This window comes from Scyliorhinus torazame, chromosome 2 (genome assembly GCF_047496885.1).
Source record: "Scyliorhinus torazame isolate Kashiwa2021f chromosome 2, sScyTor2.1, whole genome shotgun sequence".
Lineage (NCBI taxonomy): Eukaryota > Metazoa > Chordata > Chondrichthyes > Carcharhiniformes > Scyliorhinidae > Scyliorhinus > Scyliorhinus torazame.
Window position 1 is genome coordinate 320,249,012 of NC_092708.1, and position 22,284 is coordinate 320,271,295.

The window sequence follows — 22,284 nt, forward strand, 5'->3', positions numbered from 1 at the left end:
CATCATTACCTTCACATGTTTTACTTTTGATGATCAAAAATGTAGGAAAGAGGCATCAGTTCAGTCCGTGTGTGTGTGTGTGTAACATTTGCAAAATAAGTATTTCACTTCTTTCTAAGAAAATTAAGGGTTTGGATGTGCCTTGTGAATAACAGGGAACATGTTCTTGTAGTCTTTGTACCTCTTGCATGATCTTATTTGTTGCAATGTACCAATGTTATATTGAACAGATGAAACACAAAAATCCAACACACAAACTAAAATATATTCAATGCATAACTATTTCTGGAAAAACTTTTATTAGCTTGTAATAAGACATCACAAGAAATCAGTTTGCATCTTAGGCACCAGCAAAATTCTTTCCAAACCAAAGTGAAGTAAAGCTACTGAATTTTTAACATAGAGAAATCTGAATGCGCGCACACAGAGTCAAAATCCTGAATATTTAATCAGAAAGCCTTTCATTCTGTATGTGTAGAAATTAACACTGGTGTGACAAGTGATGAAAATAATGAAAAAGGCTATCTTTTCACTGATGTTAATTGCGATTTTTAAATTAGCAAAGTAGTTACAACAAATGGAGTTAGCTCCAAGTCATGTGACAAGGTTGACATTTATGCATAATATTGATGAAAAATTAAGAGACTTCCCCCATTTTGTACGAAGCTTAATTATGTAACACTTCATTTGATGTAATTTTGCAGGCAAGATTTGCCATGGTACTGTTGAGTGCTCAACCCTTCACTCTAATACTTCATTAGTAATAGTGGAGTTAATCTTTCTATATGCATATTGGAAATAAATATAGGTCAAGCCTTTTATTATCTTGTGTATTTCCTTTTAACAAGGGTAACAGCTAAATTAAATACAATCAACAGTGTTAAAAATATAACATGTAGAGTAAATATATTAATCTTAATTGAATTTTCAAGAAAATATTTTCACTTGCAGTGAAAGGTACCAGTTTTAATAGGAGATTAAACTACATGAATATAAAAGGGTAAAATCTTGCCATTTGACTTTTAATCCACACTGAGAATCAAGAAAATGCATTGAAATATGGATAATGCCATGATACGAAGCACATGGTAACAGTTAAGCCTGAAAATTATTCTGTACACAATAAGCAAATGAAACAGTACAATCATAGACAACAAACCTGATATGCAAATCTGTATCTAGACCTCAATATTAGCTGTAAGCATCATACACATCAAAAGTTTTATAAATTAAAATGGGTGTATATTCTGTTTTGAGACTGAGCTTGTTCTAAAAAAAATGATTTTGTTTCAGTCAATAGTTAGTGATGATTTTGGGATTCCCCAAAAGCCAAGCCAAAATAAATGATGAGAGAAAGAGTAATGCAGATACTCTGAATCCTGCCTGGATCAATAATCTCTGCTGTTTACTATGATTATTTCATTCAAAAGGAGACATAATTAAAAGCAAGTTGCATCTGAACTTACATGCCCCCTCAAAAAATTACAAAATGACCCTGGAAAACTATTAGGAAACATTTTGAAAATGAGTGATCTAAAGATCTTATATTTGCATTATAAATAGGTCAGCTGTTAAACTATTTTAAATTATAGTTGGTCTTTTAAATGTTCAAATATTCCAGTATACCACACTTTGCCAGAAGGTATGCCCACAGCTCTGTTACTGCTGATATTCATACTGCTTGCTTATACAATGATGATCAGTAAAAGGCATCTGCGTTGTTACAGGAATTTATATTTTAAATGGACTTGAAACAATTTAGGTAATACACTATACAGCAGAACTGAGCACTATACAGCAGAACTGAGCAGTACACAAACTTAGAGCCAACAGACTGGAATCCGGCACCAAATATTGATACTTTAAAATAGCATTTAATGGCACACTGAAGATGAAACTCGAATGGAGAAACAATTGTTGTACAACACTAAAACTAATATCTTTAATTCAGTTTTAGTTAAACTCTAACAACTTTTCTTCACACAGTATAAAGGGGTGGGGGGGGGGGGGAGATGTTAAGAGCATCACAGCTCATTTCATCATTCAAAAATTAGAATAATTTCAAAATACAATATTGCATTGAATTTCAGAAACGCCTTTGCAAAAGGTTTGTAAAGCTTTTAAAGAATACTTCAGTATTTCGAAAAATATCCACCTTGCCACTGATCTCTGGTGCAGAATTTAGCTAATCATTTACCTCCACACCTGAGAAATGAAACCAAAATACAGTGAATGAGCAGATCATTGCTATACACTCTTACTAAAAGAGAGCAAGTCTAAATAAGTAAATACTTTACTGCTAAGGTTACACAATAGCCATAAAATGATTTACAGCTTTATCTGGACAGGCCATTCAAGTATATGTACAATATATTAAAATCATATAAATTATAAAACTATACAAAGGGCACACTATAGCAAAATAGGTTAGGACAATAGGATAACTTTTATTTTCTTTAGTTGTAGTTTTTACGAATGGCTCCTCCAAATGCTGCACCCGTAAAACATGAATTATCATCCACACACAAGTAACTCTGTCCCACACCAACCTGCTCACCCTCCCAATTCTTCCAAAAATGATGTCAATCATTCAGCAACAGTGGGCATCCAGCTACAGTGGCAGATTATTTTCACAGTATGTCCCAAAAAAGTTTTTTTTCCTTTTTGCCCTCCTTCAAGTCTTCATCAGTCAATTGGTCCCTGGAAAATTAGTTTAATGATGCCTTGCTCTCCATTAAGTTGTATAGCACAGAAAGGACACGCTGCATGGAATGCATGAGTACCATGTGGCAATGGAATTTGTGACCAGTATTTTGCGGTTTTCTCAGAGCACACATGCCCACATGGGCTAAATGTATGTGTAGAAGGACCTGCGTCCACATAAAATCCTGCCTCACAACCTAGCCAAAGGGGCACATATGGGCCAACAGTTCTGCACATAGGACATTCTCGCTCATTGGCTTCTGTGTCACTGCGATGCCCCCAGTTGTGGTAACCATGGACATGGCCACAGCTGAGGTATGCCCAGGGCTGTTTCTCTTCCACTATGTCCTTGCGATTGATGCTGGGAAATGCCAAGGTGCTAAGTCCAACTGGACACTGCGGTCTAGCAGCATTTATCTCCTGACGAAGGGCCTCAATGTGCTTTTGGGTTGGAGTATGGAACAAACCATCTGCTGTTCTCCACAGAAGTGTTGCCCCACAAAGATCAACAAGTGAGCCATCCTGAAGAACATTGGATTCATTGTCCACCTAAGGAAACAATAAAAAATGCAACATACATGTAAAAACGTTCCTCCCATACATCTTTCGTATCTTGTGACACAGCAGTGAAAATAATACAAATATAAATCTCATTTTAATGCCTCCCGATGATGAATATAATACTAAATTTAGAACTGAACTGCACAGACTAGACAGGGCCCAAGTTTCAATGACCAATTTGTGTTGAGTAGGTATGGAGGCAGGGATAATATAATTGGCCTCAGCATTCTAGTAAAGGGGGAAGGGAATTAGATATTGATGTTACTCTTTATCACGGAGGTGGCATTCAGCCAGAAAATGGACATCAGAGGAGGTCAGAATTTGAGCAAGTTTGTGATGTTGCTATGACTGAATAGCATTTCAACACTAACTGGGCTCTCACTATTAGTGTTATTTTGTTCCACTGTTGGTGCTGTGACTACAACGGAGGGAACTGCTGAAAAGAGCCACTCAAACAGATAATAAAAAGGATCTGAAGCATCCAGGATTAATCATGATAGGTAAAAAAAAAAATAAAGCTCAGTAATTCCTTATAGTGAATTCTACGAATTATCAGCTCTCGCCAATTTAAAATAAACAGAAAAAAAATAAAATTCACAATTATAAACTTTCAATCTTTGGACAAAATGAGCTGGGCAATGAAGAGAAGATTGAGGCGATTTGATAAGAGGCATTCAAAATTGTGTGAGTGAGAGTAAATTATTCCCACAGTCAAGAGGTTCATCGCGAAGAGGTTCAAAATCTTAAAATTCCCTATTTTACACCATTGTGGGACGGCCAGCAGCATGAAAATGGAGTGGGTGTCATGGTAGCACAGTGGTTAAAACTGTTGCTTCACAGCGCCAGGGTCCCAGGTTCAATGCCCGGCTTGGGTCACTGTCTGTGTGGAGTCTGCACGTTCGCTTTGTGTCTGCGTGGGTTTCTTCCGGGTGCTTCAGTTTCCTCCCACAAGGCCCGAAAGACATGCTGTTAGTAATTTGGATATTCTGAATTCTTCCTCTGTGCACCTGAACAGGCGCCGGAATGTGGCAACTAGGGGCTTTTCATAGTAACTCCATTGCAGTGTTTATGTAAGCCTACTTGTGACAATAAAGATTATTATTATAGCAGTTTTTCTGCCACTTTCTCAGAGTTACTAGGAATGGGTAATAAATGCTGCCAGGTTGGGATTACCCACATTGAGAACCAATATTAAAAAAACAATTGTCTGTTGCATAACCTTGCAATACATTGCACATTGTAACTTATTTAATTAAATGTGTTTATACTTCAAAATATGGAATTTTGCTACTGAAGGAATACTTTTCAGCAGAAACCATTATAGAAGCTAGTCCATAAACACCCTTTTTGAATATCTGCCACATTCTTTGGAATTAAAAAAAAACAGAATTTTGCAGTGACTTTGGATAAACAATATGTTAAATAACTTCAAAAGACAAAGAAAGCTATAGGAATCATTTTCAGTATTAATTACTTCAAGGTAAGGTATAGCCTACTGTTTCAAAGCCATAATTCCCCTCTCATTGGGACCTTCTATTTTTGTTCTGTTCCAAGGGCTAGGTGTGGGTGCTTTGATGTGCTAATAAGCAAATAACACTTCATTCTGATACACAGAACTTGGATGGCACTAGCTTTTCCAAGTTGAAGGTGCTTCAGGCTAGGTCAAAGTTACAATTTATAAGATACTGCATAGGGACAATAGTGACATACATCATTCGGTTGAAAAAGGAGACCTGAAGTACTTCTTTATAGGAACAGAAAAAAGCTACGAAAAAAAAAAATCTCTCACCAAGTAAAGGATATATTTTCAATAAAGCAGATGTAATACTAAGCACTGAAAGTAGAGTCATAGGGCGCCATCTTCCGGCTACGCTGTGACGAGAAAGTAGCTCGCCACGGCGCAGCGTGGCCCGTGAAACCAGGGACGCCCCCCTCTACGCGGCTCGCAATGCCTCGCGAGATTCAACGCAATCTCGCGAGACATTGCAAGGGGAATCCCGCCCACAATGGGCAGGATCAGGTTTTTGCAAATCTGCATATTTGAGTGAGGCAGTAAGCCTTACTCTAATTTCCAGATTCATAAATTATCTGAGACTTTGGGATTTAATCCCTTCGCCTCAGGGACCTTGGGCAAGCGCCATTTGCTACTGGTCCCCACAAACGGGGACCAGACGGAACCGCACTCGTGGGGGTCTCCGTTCCCCTTGGAGACCCCCAGCTGCATACCTTTCGGGCATACTTGTGCCACCTGGATACCTTGGCTGTGCCAGCCTGTCACCCTGGCAGTGCCACCTGGATGCCAGCCTGGCAGGGTGCAAAGCTGGCATTTTTTGCGTGAGCGCAATCGGGCCGGGTGGGTTGCCCAGTGTGGGTGTTGGGGGTGTGGGGTGGGCTCCCTCCCGGGGTGTGGGATGGGCTCCCTCCCATTTGGATTTGTGGGGAGGGGGGATTTTTTTTGGGGGGGCCTCGTCAATCGGGACGCCCCCCCTCCGAGAGCACAAGGGCAGAAAGCCCACTGCCCCCGGGCTCTTTGCCTGTGAGCAAAGATGTCTACTCACCTCCTTGGCTCCCCACAGCAACCCTTCTGCAGGTTCACGTTTTTAAAAAGGAGCACTATTCAGCGCCATTGTGACCACTTGCTGAGGAGGCCGCTGAATCACAAGAGGCCGTTGGATATGGGATGGCTCTCGTTAATGGTATGGAAATACGGCTTAAGTGGTGATTTCGCCTACAGAAGTGGGCTGGTTGCATTGCAAATGGTTTGGTGGCTGTTGCAATTCTCGTTTTAGGCCTCTCCCGCTATTCACCGACCTCGTCACGCTTCCACCCGAGCGCAACGAGGCCACTAAATCGTGGCCTAAGTCCGGAGGCGGGTGGTCCGGCAGCAGGTGTCCTACTTACCTGAAAGGCTGTATTTCATTCCAGATTTCGTACATGAAAACTAATTAATTATGCACAGGTGAGTTCCCCTCAGACTCTCGCGCCGGGCCAGCAACTGATTTGTCCACCTGATCTCAGCTGATAGGTTTAAAGGTTTAAACACCAATCCAACACACTCATAGCACTCTTTCCAGCCCACTCGTCTTCACCAGACCTTTCAGGATGTCTGGAACCAAGAAGCAAAATGCAAGTGGCTCAAGGAGGCCCTTGAGGCCATTATTCAGGGAGTGTGTGCTCACTGGCATGTGCGCTATCCAAGGGGTGGCTAAAGAAAGCGCATGAACCCCACCTCTCCAGCCTGGGAGGCTGTTGCCCAGAGGGTCAGTGTGGCTGCCACCTGCCCGTGAAGCGCCATCCAGTACATAAAGCGGATAAATAATCTCATCTACTCCGCCAGGGTAACTCCTTTCTCAGTTTCCTCCACTATCAAACTGTCAGCATGGTACTGTCAAACAGCTACTCTCTTCACGGATCTCACACATTCAGTTGTGGAACACACATATCAACACTTACTCTCTCAACGGGATTTTCACAACACCACCACCCTGCATTCTTGGGAACCCAGAAATAACTGCAAAGCCCGTGAATCCTGGAGCCTGGCTATCCTCGCCCAGAACAAAGTTCACATAATGATGGCCCTCTTGTCAACAGAACTGGTCACCTCCTGAATGCACCAATGTGTTGCTGACTGTGAAATACCACACGGGTCCCCAGTTTCTCCTTGGAAAGGCCAAGAGGGAAATAAATTGAGTTTTATCATCAGCTTCTGGGCAGGGGAAAGCCTCCAAACCCATGTGGCATCAGGCCTTCTTGGAATATGCGGCATATGTGGCGGACCAGATCGCTGGACAATTGCAGCCTTGTCCTGCACTGCCTCTCATTTATTCGTAGAAATGTGACTCATGGACAATAGACCCTTGCTGCTGCCAGTCGTCTCCACAATCTTGGTCTCGGCTCCTCGGCCTCCTGTTGATGTTCACGCTCCCCGTAGCTTTGTCCCCCATGCAGTGCCCTCCTGCCTCAAATGAGCATTTACTTAAAAGATCCCTGGACCACTGGACCCATTCTCAGTTTTGATTCCTCTCTGAAAGGAGATATTGAAGACCATAATTGTGAGAGGGTGCAGAGTACAAAGCTGTGAACAACAGACCTATGGGAGAAGTTGGGCAGCTCGGCTTTCGCACCTTAGATGGCATTGCTCCTCTTGCAACCTTACCCTGGGCCTCCAGCACACACATGAGAGGTTAGCAGCATTTCATTCCTCTGATGTAACATCTGGAGGCCTGTGGGAGTTGAAAAATTGTGATTCACATAACTGAACCACCATGGCTCCGTTCTCCACTTGTTGACTTGGCATAACTATGACCACTCGTTTGCTTATGGTGAATGAATGGAATTCGTTTGGCCTTAATTGTTAACACGTAACTGCCCTTCACTGATGAGCTGGCACAACTGATGCAGCTGTGACACCATAACTCTTGCCTTCAGTCGTTAAGGTTGCATTACTGTCTTACTCTGTAGCTTTTCCAATTTTGACATGAGTGTATTTAGTTGTGCCTATCCCTTTAAAAGTGGAAATTTAGAAATCTGGTTTGTTTTTACTTCCAGAGCAATGGGGTGTGCGTCTTGTGTAATTGACCTGGACCCTGTCCACTGTAGTGGCATCAAGAAGTGAGTATGTATTCCAAGAAGGAGTCCCAGAGCCCAGCTTAGGGGTTCTCCCACAATTCTGATGGAGACTTGCAATTGATAATATGGAAAAATGTGTCATTTGAAACATGGACGTCTGGCAATATCTGGTCTGAGAGAAACATGATAGGATACAGGGAAAGATCCCACAAAGGGTTAACAGCAGCTGCCAGGGAAGGATTGTAAAATGCAGATATCGTTGGTCAAGCAGGCTTAGCAAATAAGACAAACAGGATTTTGAATTAAGCCAAAAACAATAGCTCACACCTTCATTGAGAGTAACTAACTTAGTAAGGATCTGGAAAAGAATGGATGAGGTTCTAGGTGTGAAAATTTGCTAATACCAGGTTTATCAGTCTATGAGAAACATAATTCAAAGCCAAAATCAAAGTCAAAATTGAGCTGAGGACACAATTGGAAAATAAAACTATAGAAATTACAGGAATTAAAAGTAACACCTATTGAAACCAAAGCATTTTGAACATCACAAAGGAAACAATGTAATCAGATCTATGAGATGAAGTCATGTCAAAATGTATACTTAGTTGGATTAAAAGGTTTAGATCAAAAGGTACTTTTTACAATCAAAGAAAATAAGAGTTACTTTACAATAACATCAAAAAACTTAATTGTTAGAAAGCAAATATAAACCTCGAGACCAGGGCAGGAACTATCAGATCCAGAACCAGAACTCAGGGAGAGAGCTCAGAGAGAGAGAGAGAGGGGAGAAGCAGCTAGTCACAGTCCTCTTGGCCATGGGAAATGGACAGGGCATAGCAGCCGAGCTAAAATAGCTAAGTACATCTAAGGAAGACTAAAATTTAAAGAGTAGGCAGATTCAGCTCAGAACCAGCTCTCATAACTCGGTACATGGGAAAGATAGGACACAGCAACCGAGCTCATCAGCGAATATATCTAAAGAAGACCAGATTTAAAAAAAGATTGATTGTCAAGTTGGGCCTGAAGGTCCCTTCAACCAACCAGAAGGATCCAGAAGCAAGATCTTTTTACCTTCCTGTAAAGACAGTGATTGCATCTTTTAAAAAGAGAAAAAAAAAATAACTTAAAAGTTTTAACCTGAAACAGTGGTTATTCCAAAGTCTATTTTACTTACTTAGCAATGCGGGACCCAGGATCGTCCCGCATTGCTAAGTGGTCAGTAGATGAAATCTTTGGTGAAGGTATGGGTTATACCAGGGGATAACTTGAAAACATAGTTTGACCTGAATAGCACCCACTGAAGCTTGCATCGGAGTAAGGGAGTGAGAATCCCTGATCACCATTTAAGAATGTCGGCCCTTTTTGGTATAGGGGGACTTCTAAGAATAGTGGTGATTTTTCAAAAACATGCCGCCTGAACCAGGACCTAGAATATTAGAAGTTTCTAGGTAACGCGAGGTTAGAATATTAGAATTTTCTAGTTGAGCAGAATGGGGGCTAGAGTGGGGGCTAGAATATTAGAAGTTTCTAGTTCCCAAGAAAGGGTTGGAATACGAGAAGTTTCTAACCGGCACAAAGGCTAGAATATTAGAAATTTCTGGTCTATGTGAGAGTCAGACTTTACCTGCCGAGTTTAGTCTGGAAAGTCATGTGTGATTGACTTTTGCAAGGATATTCTGTGGATCGAGGGGACTGAAGCTCAGGTTGTGTGTGTAAAATCAGCAGACTAGAAGATGCTGACCCTGAGATAAAGTCTGCAAGACATCTTGGTGACAGCACTAAAAATCTTGCATCCATTACTGGTAAAATGAGGCCAAAAAATAAATCATCCTTAGAGTAAGGCAGATTGTGAGGTTACATCCTAGAGAAATGGGGACGCCTAGAAACTTTAGAGACCAATAACCAATCGACCCTTAACTAAAACAGGAAGATAGTGCCTTAGTCAGCCTTGGATAGGGCCCAGAAAGGGTACTTATCCTTAATTTCAGATTGCAACTGAAAGGGACAACCAGTAACAGAACTTAGAATTCCGAAAAATGGCAATTAGAATAATCCTCTTGCTCTGAAACACGGTCAAGAGAGTTGAAGAAATGAAACAAGAGTGGAAGAAATTAACAGAGGCAAAAAACTCCTGCATAAGTGAAACTTTATCAGCATGGCGGGGTCTCAATTTTTGTTAAAGTAACTAAAGCCCCACTGAATAGAGGTCCAAGATCTCAGTGGATAAATGAGTGTGTGTTTAATAAGGATTTGTGAAATCCTACAAAGTAGAGATCCAAGATCTGAGTGGATGGATGAGTGTGTGTATGTCTAATAAGGAATTGTGAATTTCCTTTGGTGTTTGTATTTAAAAAAAATGTTGTATTTTGTAAAACCGAGTTTCACATCAATTAGAAGTTATAAATGGCAGGTAGAAATGTGATCAGTATTATGAGGACGTAAATCCGTATGTTCAGAACTAAATTAGACTTAGAATGAACGGATAAAGAATTTGTACTGGACAGCAGTCGGCTGCTAGCAGGCTTTGAAACTGAGCATTGAAATTGACACTGCATAGCTCCGCAGGGTCCTAGTGCCCAAGAGCACAAGAATGTCACCAGCAAAAATAATGATATTTAGAAAAAATACATGGAAGAAGGAGCTTTAGAGAATAAAGATATTGGATCAAAAGTTAGATTAGAGAATTATTAGCAGTATAAGGAAATGAGAATCTGATGGCAGGAAAACATTTGATAAAAATAAATGCAGGTAGTAAAATTAAGATATTAAAACCAATTGATAATCCAGAGGAAGTTTGGGTGAAGCCACCAACTAAAACGGCAAGAAAAATAATCAGTGAAGTTGTAAAATGTAAAGGCAAGATTGTTCAGAATCTGGGTAAACATACAGTTGAATTAGAGAAGCAAATGGTGTCTGGAGCAAAATAAATTGTATCACAATTAGAGCATTACCAATTGGTGGGAAGACAGTGAATTAAAACCCGTTAGCAGCATTGATTGGACAGATGATGAAGTTAAAATGTCATGTTTGGAACTTACCTTCATAAAAATCCAGTCATAATCAAAATAAAGTAATTAAAGTAAATGCAGTAGCAATATCAGGAATGTATCAGGGTAAGGTTTCAATGATTGGATCATTGAGTGAGCAAAAGAGAAGGAATTTGAGATTCTTTGAATCTCACTCAGGGGTGCAATGACAGAAGGAGGAGGCTTAACAGGCTTTAATTGTATGATGTTTATCAAGGATAAGGAAAATAAACCAGTTCAAAAAGAAAAAAGAAATAAATGGTGGCAAAAGAAATCCTGAAGTCCTGGAGAGGGCACTTCTGGGGAATCCAAACGAAGATAGAAAGTACAAATTAAAGAATAGGGCCCTCTCCACCCGTGACCTGTTTATTTGATTTTTCAGATGGAAAAAATAAATAACAGACAAACCAGTTCACAAGAAGGAAGAGAACTACACTCCAGAGAAGAATGTTTTAGACAGGATTGGGGGGAAAACTAATGATACAATTGGCTACATATTTGAGGGAATTAAATGACAGAGCCTGTAGGAAAACTTTACGGGTTAGAAACAACTCAAAATATCACATTATTACTGAGCAGTGAAACCTCCGGTCAGACATCACTAACTGGACATCAGCTGATGGATGATCTGCGGTCTCCAAGGGGTATGTACTACATGATGGAGTTATTAAGGGTCTCGGCAGACAGCAGCGACTGACGAGGAATCCCAATATGATAAATGAAAAAAGTTTAAGAATTTTTGTACCTTGATGCCACGGCGGGAAAATTGTTACCAATGCAGCAAACAATATTGCATTGAAGAGCTGTAATAGTTATTAAAGAAGAAATGTCATGTAAATTGGTAGGGACTGTTATGTATGATAATGGGGGTATGTGTGCCATTTAAGACCTTGATCAGCATTTCTAAACTGTGTGAATGTTTTAATAGAGGGGTATAGTGGTAGTTTAGTGTGTTTTCTTGATTTAACTGCATAGCACATCACAAATAATATTGATGTTGTTAACACGCCATATTTAGCATATAATGACTATTGTCCCAAAGCCTAGAAGGGATGTGTCGATATTGTACTTTAATTTTAGTATTGAAATTGTGATAACAGTTGCAAATATGTAAAGTTGTAACAGCGGTCTCTATTTGTGTGGTTAGGTAATGAGTAATGTGTTAAGATAAGACTTAATTTTTTTTAAACTGTGTATTTAACAATAGGGAGATTTATTTGGAAAAAATGACAGTTCGACGTGGTTTTGCGAATACTGTTGGCATATTGTATTGCAAATGTTGTAAGGGAAATTATAACGGACAAAAGGGATTTGAAGGAAGTTCGTCAGAAAGATATTCTCTCATGTCCACCAGGAGTTGGCAGACATACATGGTTCAGGACAATATTAGACATTAATGAGGGAGAAGTCAGGGATAGAAGCAGGATCAATTGAACCTTTAAATTAATGAATCAAGGGGTGGTACATGATATCATAATTTGCCATTCCGATGAGAAACGGAAAGCAATTTGGATGACAGAAAAATGAGACACTTAACAGCCAGTGATGGACAAAAGACCTTTTTGGTTACTGATGGACTGAGCTGTGTGCTGTTTCTAAGGGACATGAGGAAGCTTCTACGGTGCTGCTACCCCAAGGAAGTAAAATGTTTTGGAGGTAGTGGAACACGGATATAGCTATTGTGTTACCTTCCTGAGCAACTATGGCTATGGTTCACGGTAATCGGACTTGAGGAAAGAACGGAAAAAAAACACTGGTCTGTGATATGGATACATTTACGAATTGATTTCGGTGCACAATTTAAAATCACAAAACATGTACATACAAATGAGAAAGATCGGGGACAAACGTTAGTCAGTACAATCAGGTGGGGAGATAATAGACAAAATGATATAGTTATGTTTCAAATGTCAAGATGGGGTGCAATTGATAATGTAGAAAAATGTGTCATTTGAAACATGGACGTCTGGCAATATCTGGTCTGAGAGAAACATGATAGGATACAGGGAAAGATCCCACAAAGGGTTAACAGCAGCTGCCAGGGAAGGATTGTAAAATGCAGATATCCTTGGTCAAGCAGGCTTAGCAAATAAGACAAACAGGATTTTGAATTAAGCCAAAAACAATAGCTCACACCTTCATTGAAAGTAACTAACTTAGTAAGGATCTGGAAAAGAATGGATGAGGTTCTAGGTGTGAAAATTTGCTAATACCAGGTTTATCAGTCTATGAGAAACATAATTCAAAGCCAAAATCAAAGTCAAAATTGAGCTGAGGACACAATTGGAAAATAAAACTATAGAAATTACAGGAATTAAAAGTAACACCTATTGAAACCAAAGCATTTTGAACATCACAAAGGAAACAATGTAATCAGATCTATGAGATGAAGTCATGTCAAAATGTGTACTTAGTTGGATTAAAAGGTTTAGATCAAAAGGTACTTTTTACAATCAAAGAAAATAAGAGTTACTTTACAATAACATCAAAAAACGTAATTGTTAGAAAGCAAATATAAACCTCGAGACCAGGGCAAGAACTATCAGATCCAGAACCAGAACTCAGGGAGAGAGCTCAGAGAGAGAGAGAGAGAGGGGAGAAGCAGCTAGAGTCACAGTCCGCTTGGCCATGGGAAATGGACAGGGCATAGCAGCCGAGCTAAAATAGCTAAGTACATCTAAGGAAGACTAAAATTTAAAGAGTAGGCAGATTCAGCTCAGAGCCAGCTCTCATAGCTCGGTACATGGGAAAGATAGGACACAGCAACCGAGCTCATCAGCGAATACATCTAAAGAAGACCAGATTTTAAAAAGATTGATTGTCAAGTTGGGCCTGAAGGGTCCCTTCAACCAACCAGAAGGATCCAGAAGCAAGATCTTTTTACCTTCCTGTAAAGACAGTGATTGCATCTTTTAGAAAGAAGAAAAAAAAATATTATAATAAAATAACTTAAAAGTTTTAACCTGAAATAGTGGTTATTCCAAAGTCTACTTACTTAGCAACGCGGGACCCAGGATCGATGCTACTAAGTGGTAAGTAGATGAAATCTTCGGTGAAGGTATGGGTTATACCGGGGGATAACTCGAAAATATAGTTTGACCTGAATAGCACCCACTGAAGCTTGCATCAGAGTCAGGGAGTGAGAATCCCTGATCACCATTTAGAATGTCGGCCCTTTTTGGTATAGGGGGACTTCTAAGAATAGTGGTGAGTTTTCAAAAACAGACTCCTGTCTGCCAGTCACTGAACTCAAAAGGGAGCCTGGACATAGTTCCTCTTTCCAAAGAGGACTATGGAGAACAGTAAAGCACTGCAGCGCCGACCTATTCAATGATTATGCAAACCTTCCCTAATGTGCTACACTAACAGGCCCCAACCCATAATCTGCAGTCTGCATGAATCTCCTTCCAATAATACATGTGCTATCCATCTGACCCTCTTCTTTGTCTACTTTTCATGCAGCCTTGTCAGGGTTCAGCTCTCTTCCCCTAGCTCTTCCCTCAGCTTTCGATTGTGCGGCCTCTTCATCCACCTGCTTGGCACTCTGCCTGCTATCATGAGCCCTTGACCTTTCCCCACACTCCTCCTTGCATGACCAACCTTCCACATTGCTTCCCCAGTTCCCCCACCTCAAGCTCCACCCCCCCCCCCCCCCCCCCCCCCCAAAGTCTTCACTTGCCTCCATCATACTTCGGACCTTTATTGCAGTGACTGCAGGAGTCCGGCAGCACAGTGCAGCCAAGCTGTCTTGGGTGTATGGCACCGGAGGAGAAGGAGGCCCTGTACCCACCAACCTCAGGCACGGTACTGAACAGAGATGGGTCCAGCGGCACGGTACTGTCCATGAGAACAAAGAACAATACAGCACAGGAACAGGCCCTTCGGCCCCTCCAAGCCTGTACCGGTCATACCACCCTTGGTCAAAACCCTCAGCACTCCCAGGGCCGTATCCCTCCATATCATACCCAGCCTATCCATGTATTTGACAAGATGCCTTTTGAATACTGTTAATGTATGTGCTTCCACAACCTCTTCCCCCCGCCCCCCCCCCCCACCCCGCACGTTCCAGGCACGCATCACACTCTGTGTAAAAAAACTGCCTCGCACATCTCCTCACCTTCACCCCACAGACCTTAAACCTATGCCCCTTAGTGACTGACCCCTCTACCCTGGGAAAGAGTGCCTGCCCATGAGGACCAGATCGGCATGGAGATAGAGGGCAGGAACCAGTCTGCCCCAGCAGTGATGTTCAGCGCATCAGGAGCAGTGCAGCACGACAACAGACAACCTTTGTTGCACTCACCTTAAAGTCTCTGGTGAACTGAGGGCAGCCTTGTGCACACCACTTTATCAATCGGATTTGACACCCACTTGATTTCACATTGGCATGATTGGAAAACCTGACGAGATGCCGGCAGGCAGCTGTTTTAATGTGCCCTCATGAGGTATATACAAATGTATATACCAAAGGGATGACCATTCGGCAATTGGGAGAATTGCAATGTGATTTATACTGGCATGTTGCCAACTTTTTGGCTCCTACCACCAACCTGCCATGGGCGGGTTGGGAGAATTCCACCCTTAATGTTTTACTTTTTCGCACAACAGCTAACAATCAATTAATGAATCGTAAATTAGAAGCCACAAAGAAACTATTAGTATCTCGTGACCCCGTCCTCGAATATAAATTGATGAGAAGACAGCACTGATTTAGGTGTGCCCTGCAGTTAAACAAAATATCCACATATGGAGAATGCACATTTTGGTAAAACAAGCACGAATTGTCAGTGCTTAAGGAACATACTGAACAGTCAATGCTCTCGGAAAGGCAACTGGAATGCTTTTTTAAAAAAAACATTTATAAAAGGACTTCTGCTCTGCACTGAATTTGTGCCGATAAAAAAAATCTTTCTATACATTTGAATCTCACTTTAATCCAACTGCGCAGCCTCCTGTAAAACCTCGTGGATCACTTGACACTAGCCTACCCCGGAAAACACTAAAGTTTTACAGTTGGAATATGTGCAACATGAACAACACAATAGCCAGGAAATTGAACCCCATTTCTCAGGTATAAAATGCGACAAAAATGTTTGCAGTGCTATGTATGATATGTCAGATGTGGTTCAGTTTGCAGTACTCTCATGTCAAAGTCCAACTATATTAGGTTCAAGGCCCAATGCAGAAGCTGGAGTACAAATATCCAGGCTGACACTCCAGTGCAGTACTCAAAAGTGCTGTACTGTGGGATATGCTCTTTTGGATGAGATGCTAAACTGAGAGAAGTGGGTAGTCATATACAGTTTGAGGGAGAGAGGGATGGATCTCAAATTAGTGTTTTCAAACTTAAGTAAGAGCAATTGGGAGGGCATGAAAACAGAGCTGGCTAAAGTGAACTAGGAAATTATGTTCTTCTTCTTCTTAGGCAGCCCCTTGGAGTCGAGGATGACTAATGCCTCCACAGTAAAAATGAGTCCTCGGGTGAAGAGTCCAGTGCGCGAACTAGTCTCTGTCCAACAGGTGGGACAGATGGTGGTTGGAGGAGTGGGTGGGTGGGGTGTCCAGGCTGCCTCCTTTTGCTGTTGACACTTGGCTACAGTTTGCTCTTGGCGATGAAACTCAAGGTATTCAGCTTTCGGGATGCTTTTCCTCCGCTTCAGGCAGTCTTGGGCAAGGGATTCTCAGGTGCCGATGGGGATGTGGCACTTTTTAAAGGAGGCTTTGAGGATGCTCTTGAAGCATTTCCTCTGTCCTACGGGGGGTCACTTGCCACATTGAAGCTCCGTAGAGCGCTGGTTTCGGGAGTCTCATGTCAGGTATGCAGATGATGTGGCACACCCAGCAGAGCTGATCGAGCATGGCCAATGCTTCATTGCTGGGGATGTTAGCCTGAGCAAAAACACTGAAGTTGGTGCACCTATCCTGCCATTGGATTTGCAGGATTGTGTGGAGGCATGGGGGGGCAGCATGGTGGTGCAGTGGTTAGCACTGCTGCCTCACTGCATCGAGGTCCCAGATTCGATCCCAACTCTGGGTCACTGTCAGTGTAGAGTTTGCACATTCTCCCAGTGTCTGCGTGGGTTTTGCCCCCAAAGATGTGCAGAGTAGGTGGCATTAAATTGCCCCTTAGTTGGAAAAAATGAATTGGGTACTCTAAATTTATAAAAAGACAAAAAAGGATTGTGTGGAAGCGGTACTGCTGCAGGAGTTGAAGATGCCTGCTGTACATAGCCATGGGCTGGATTCTCCACTGCGCCGGCAGCACACCCGCACCCGTGGATTTCCCGACGGCTTGAGGCTGCCCACAATGGGAAATCCCATTGGCTGGCTGGAGGGACGGATAATCCCGCTGCTGGCGGACGGAGAATTCCAGCCCATGTCTCTGAGCCATATAAGGGAGCGGGTATCATGACAGCTCTGTAGACTTTTGAGTTTGGTGCCGGGTCTTAGGTCCTCATCTTCAAACACTATCTTCCTCAGGCGACCAAAGGCTGCGCTGGCACATTGAAGGCAGTGTTGAATCTCATCATCGATGTCTAGATTTGTTGACAACTCACAAGCTATGGAAAGTGGTCCATGTTGTCCAAGGCCTTGTCATGGATTTTAATAAACAGAGGACAGTGGACTGGGAAATTAGTTTAAGGATAGGTCAGTAGAGATGCAGTGGCAGACATTTCACGGAATATTTCAGAATACTCTAAAAGACACATTCCAGTGAGAAAGTAAGGCTGGAAGGGAAGGATGCACCATCCATCGCTAACTAAGGAAGTTAAAGGTAGTACCAAATTGAAAGAAAAAGCACACAATTCCGCAAAGATGAGTGGCAGGTCAAAACATTGGACCAAATATAAAGAACAGCAAACAATGACAAAGATTAATGAGGAAGAAATCACAGTACAAGAGAAAGTCAGCTAAAAATATAAAAACAGATAGTCAAACTTTCTAGCGATATTTACATCCCAAGAACACTTGGGTCAGGTGATAAGGGCAGCACGGTAGCATAGTGGTTAGCACAATTGCTTCACAGCTCCAGGGTCCCAAGTTTGATTCCCGGCTGGGTCACTGTCTGTGCGGAGTCTGCACGTTCTCCCCGTGTGTGCGTGGGTTTCCTCCGTGTGCTCCGGTTTCCTCCCACAGTCCAAAGATGTGCAAGTTAGGTGGATTGGCCATGATAAATTGCCCTTAGTGTCCAAAATTGCCCTTAGTGGGGTTACTGGGTTATGGGGATAGGGTGGTGTGGGCTTGAGTAGGGTGCTCTTTCCAAGAGCCGGTGCAGACTCGATGGGCTGAATGGCCTCCTTCTGCACTGTAGATTGTATGTATGTATGTATATATATATATATATATATATATGCAGGCATCACCGGAGGCTACTTAAATAGGGATTGAGGATCCACTTTAGAGATTACCCCTTTTGAGGATCTTTTTCCTGAATTAGGCATTGCGGAATATTCAGATTTTTCCATATTTTCGGCAGCCCAATCACCTTTAATGCCACTATCAAATGGTAACAAATGGTTTGTTTGATCTATGCATACCTTCCCATAAGCTTGGAGAATCTGGAGTGCTCCTTGTGGCTTCACAACACTGCCATAAACTGCTGCCAGCCAGAACTAGCTTGCCCTGATTCTCTTGCCCCCAATTTAGGATTTGCCTGAGGGGTATACAAAGTAATTGATGATACCCAAGGTCCAACTTTGCATGAGTCATGGACTTCCAGCTTCTGGCACATGTATCTAATTTGCCAAACATCTCAGGTTCAAAATGGACTTAAATGGATTCCGAGGAGAGTACTGAAAAGATTTGGAGTATGGCAGGCTCGAGGATTTTACTGAGAAGGGCAACAACAGGGATATTTAGTAGAAGAGGACACTTTTGAGAAAATTACTAGAGCAGGGAGAAATAGCATTCAGATCAGAGAGATAGATGGTAATTTTACATTTTGTCACTTCATTACATAAAAACTTAAAAGTTTGCCACCAAAGGTTTAGAAATTACGCAGTTACTTACAAGGTAAACCCATAGAATATTATGATATTTTCTAATATCATCCATTAAGGAAATTAAATTGACCAAGGCATGAGTAGTATTGCCTAATTGCTCCTGAGTTTTGTGAATTATTTCCAATCTTGATGAGTTATGTCCTTAAAACCAATATACCATTTTCAAAATAGATAATGCAAATTAACCTCAATGTAATTATAATCAATTTCAATCCTAATTTGTCAGACAGAAGACATTCTTTGGTACGAATTAGGAAGAGGTGGTGTCCTAATTGGCCCTGAAGGCAATGGAAATGCTGACATCACAAACTCATTTAATAATGAACAGTAGCTGTAATTTCAGGTTTAATAGAAACTACATGGACCATGTTCCAAATCTACTGTGTCCTCAGCACTATCTGGTGTTTTCTCCCTCCTCCTCTGCCAAACTGACCAACTTCAGGGAAAACGGAAAGTGATTTACTGCCAACTGAAATGTTTCCTTTTTTATCTTGTACACCAACAGAATATAATTTGTTACCGTAAAATCAAACCAATTCAAAGAGACCTGATCAAACTACATTTAACAAGACCTCATTCTACCGGATAGGAAAGTTACAATAACTATTGTTCAGAGGTATTGCAACTTTCTGATATTCCTAGGCAAAATACATTAAATTATATAGTTCTGTGGGCAGGACGGTGGAGCAATGGTTAGCATTGCTGCCTCACGGTGCCGAGGCCACAAGTTCGATCCTGGCACTGGTCACTGTCCATGTGGAGTTTGCACATTCTCCCCGTGTCTGCGTGGGTCTCACCCCCACAACCCAAAAGATGTGCAGGGTAGGTGGTTCGGTCATGCGAACCTGCCCTTTAATTGGAAAAAACATAATTGGATACTCAATTAAAATTTTTTTTTTTAATGTTCTGGTTCAAAACCTTTACTTGTATATTTGATGAAGATTAGAATAACGCTTTCATCCTGTGCTTTATTCATTGTTTCTCTGAACCATATATATAGTAGACGAGCAGGTGTTGCTCACACTGAGTCAGAGGAGATAACACTGACTTATGGGGAGGATTTTAACTTTCAGACCTACTCACAACATGGGAAGACCGGCAAAAGGACAGGAAACTGCAGGTTTGCAGAGCAGGATTCCCAAAAGTAGCATTTCGCTTCCGGATTTCTGGGCCATTTAGAGTGGGCAGATGTGATCAATATCAAAAAGATTAAGTTGTACTGAGTTTAAGTTGACAAAAAACATCACTGGTTGCTGACTCACGTTCTGAACGGAGCCCTTCAGTCAGTTCCATCAGCTCCCCGCCTCCACACCCCCCCCCCCCCCCCCCCCCACCGACTCTCCATCAACAACTCCCCATCCTAAGGTATGGTGCGCGATCGTACGGCCTTGTCAATCCTGAACTGGGACGCTATGAGCCCATTAAATGTCGTGAGAGGCCTCTAATGAGATCTCTTGAGACATATCGATCTGGATTTCGCCCTCACTGTGGGGGATCCAGGTTTGCATATTTAAGTGAGCAGTTAGCCTCACTTAAATATGTCTGCGCTGGAGTCGCCCAAGGCCCGGGATCGAACACCTGCGTTTGGGAGACCTCGCCATGATGCTGTTTAGCACTGAGTGTCTTTAAGACAGAGATAAATAAGTTCTTGATTAATAAGGGGATCAGGGATTATGGGGAGAAGGCAGGAGAATAGGGATGAGAAGCATATCAGCCATGACAGAATGGCGGAGCAGACACGATGGGCTGAATGGGTTAATCAAATACCAATTGTAGTAGCCATGTAGAAAGTCAAAATCATTCTTTATCTCTCCAGTCAACGGCACTTAGAACAGCTTTTGACAGTTCACTCAGTTGAATGTTTTTTGCATAATCCGCAAATCCACAAACGTCTGGACAAAAAAAATGCTGCAATGGGAATCAAATTCAGCACAACAGGGGTAAGAGATGTTTAATAGGAGTAGCTGCCTGCTAAAGACTACAGATGGCAAGAGAGGAGAGATGGCCACAATTAATTCTTCTCCCACATTTGCTATATCAATAAAGACCTTTTCATTATCTGCATTCTTCCCCAATCCCGGACTTGTCCTTGACTATTCTTTTACTAAGTCTAGAGGACTGGACTATGCTCTAAGCATGCAAAATGAAAGTAGCTGAGACTGGAACAGAATAGGCAATTCAGGGAGATTTTGGGTGCAGGGAGGAATTGGACCTACGAGTGGAATGAGAAACATCTGGGGCTGGGTTTTTGAAACGTCATGGGGCCGGACGCCATGGGCCTTTAAAAATTGTGGGTGCAGATCCTATTTTCATCAGTGGGGGAAAGGGCCAAGTCTGCCTTCAAAGAGTCTCCATTCTTGATGAAGCAAGGGTGTAAACCCACAGGAATTACACATTATTAGAGTAGCCATAAATACTCTTGGAGGGCAAATAAGGCATCTAGAATTGTCAAGTTGTGAAGTTATTTAAATGCCTAGTCATTTAAAGAAAATAAATAGCTTACCTGTCTCAGTAAGGGTAAAGAAAAACCTTTTCTGGAAGTTGCTGATTGTTGACTTTTCTAATGGCTGTCATTATGAATATTTGGATGCTTTCCACAACCTACCATTATCTCAGTGGGGATGCCAAGTTCACAGTTTGATTGACAGCAAAGAGGTTATTAAAGGATTAGTTGTTTTTGATATGGCGTTATGAATATAAATCCATTTTTTGGGAGAATTACCTGAAGATAAAAAAGTTGCAGGGCTCTGGGGAATGTGACGAGGGGAATTTCCCTTGCAGATTGCTAGCAAGGCACGGCAGGCTGAATGGCCTACTTCTATGCTGTAATCATTCTATTATTCTATAATAGTCACCATCTCTTGACAGTCAACAGCATTAGCATTGTCAAAGTCTTCACCATCACCATCACCATCCTGGGGATCACCATTGGCCAAAAGCTTAACTGTAATGGTCACTACTGTGGTTGCAAGAACAGGTCAAAGGCTCAAATATTTTGTAGTGAGTGGCCCACCTACGGATTCGTCAAAGCCCTATTTAAAGGAATGTGAAGAAATACTTTCCATTTGCCTAGATGACTCTGTAACTCCAACAATACTCAAAAGCACAAAATTACCCGGACAATGCAGCCTGTTTGATTGGCATCCCCATCCACTACCTCACAACATTTGTTCACTGTATCACCAGCACAGACTGTAGTACACATCACCCGTAAATATTAATTGTAGAAACTCACCATGGCTTCTTTGACAGCATCGCCGAACACCTCAGCCTCCACCATCTAGGAGGATAAGGCGCATGTAACACCATCACTTGCAAATTCCCCAAGTCTCTCATAGTCCTGATTAAGAACCCCATACCTAAAAGCACTGTGGAAGTACTTACACCCACATGGACTGCAGCACTTCAAGAAGGCAGCTAAC

At 41.8% G+C, this 22,284-nt stretch overlaps 1 protein-coding gene across 5 annotated transcripts in view; it reads right to left on the reverse strand.

Annotated features, from left to right (window-relative positions):
• Positions 1-282: 282 nt before the first annotated feature.
• LOC140400157 (E3 ubiquitin-protein ligase pellino homolog 2) overlaps positions 283-22,284 on the reverse strand; it is a 310,128-nt gene continuing 288,126 nt past the window's right edge. For 4 of the 5 annotated variants that reach the window (XM_072489627.1, XM_072489641.1, XM_072489635.1 and 1 more), the window contains 2 exons: positions 22,098-22,142; positions 283-3,252 (listed from right to left, as the gene is read on the reverse strand). In XM_072489627.1, coding sequence (XP_072345728.1) covers positions 2,686-3,252; positions 22,098-22,142 — 612 coding nt within the window. In that variant the 3' untranslated portion in view covers positions 283-2,685. The remainder of the gene's footprint in view (positions 3,253-22,097; positions 22,143-22,284) is intronic. The other variant, XM_072489649.1, reaches the window with a different exon arrangement.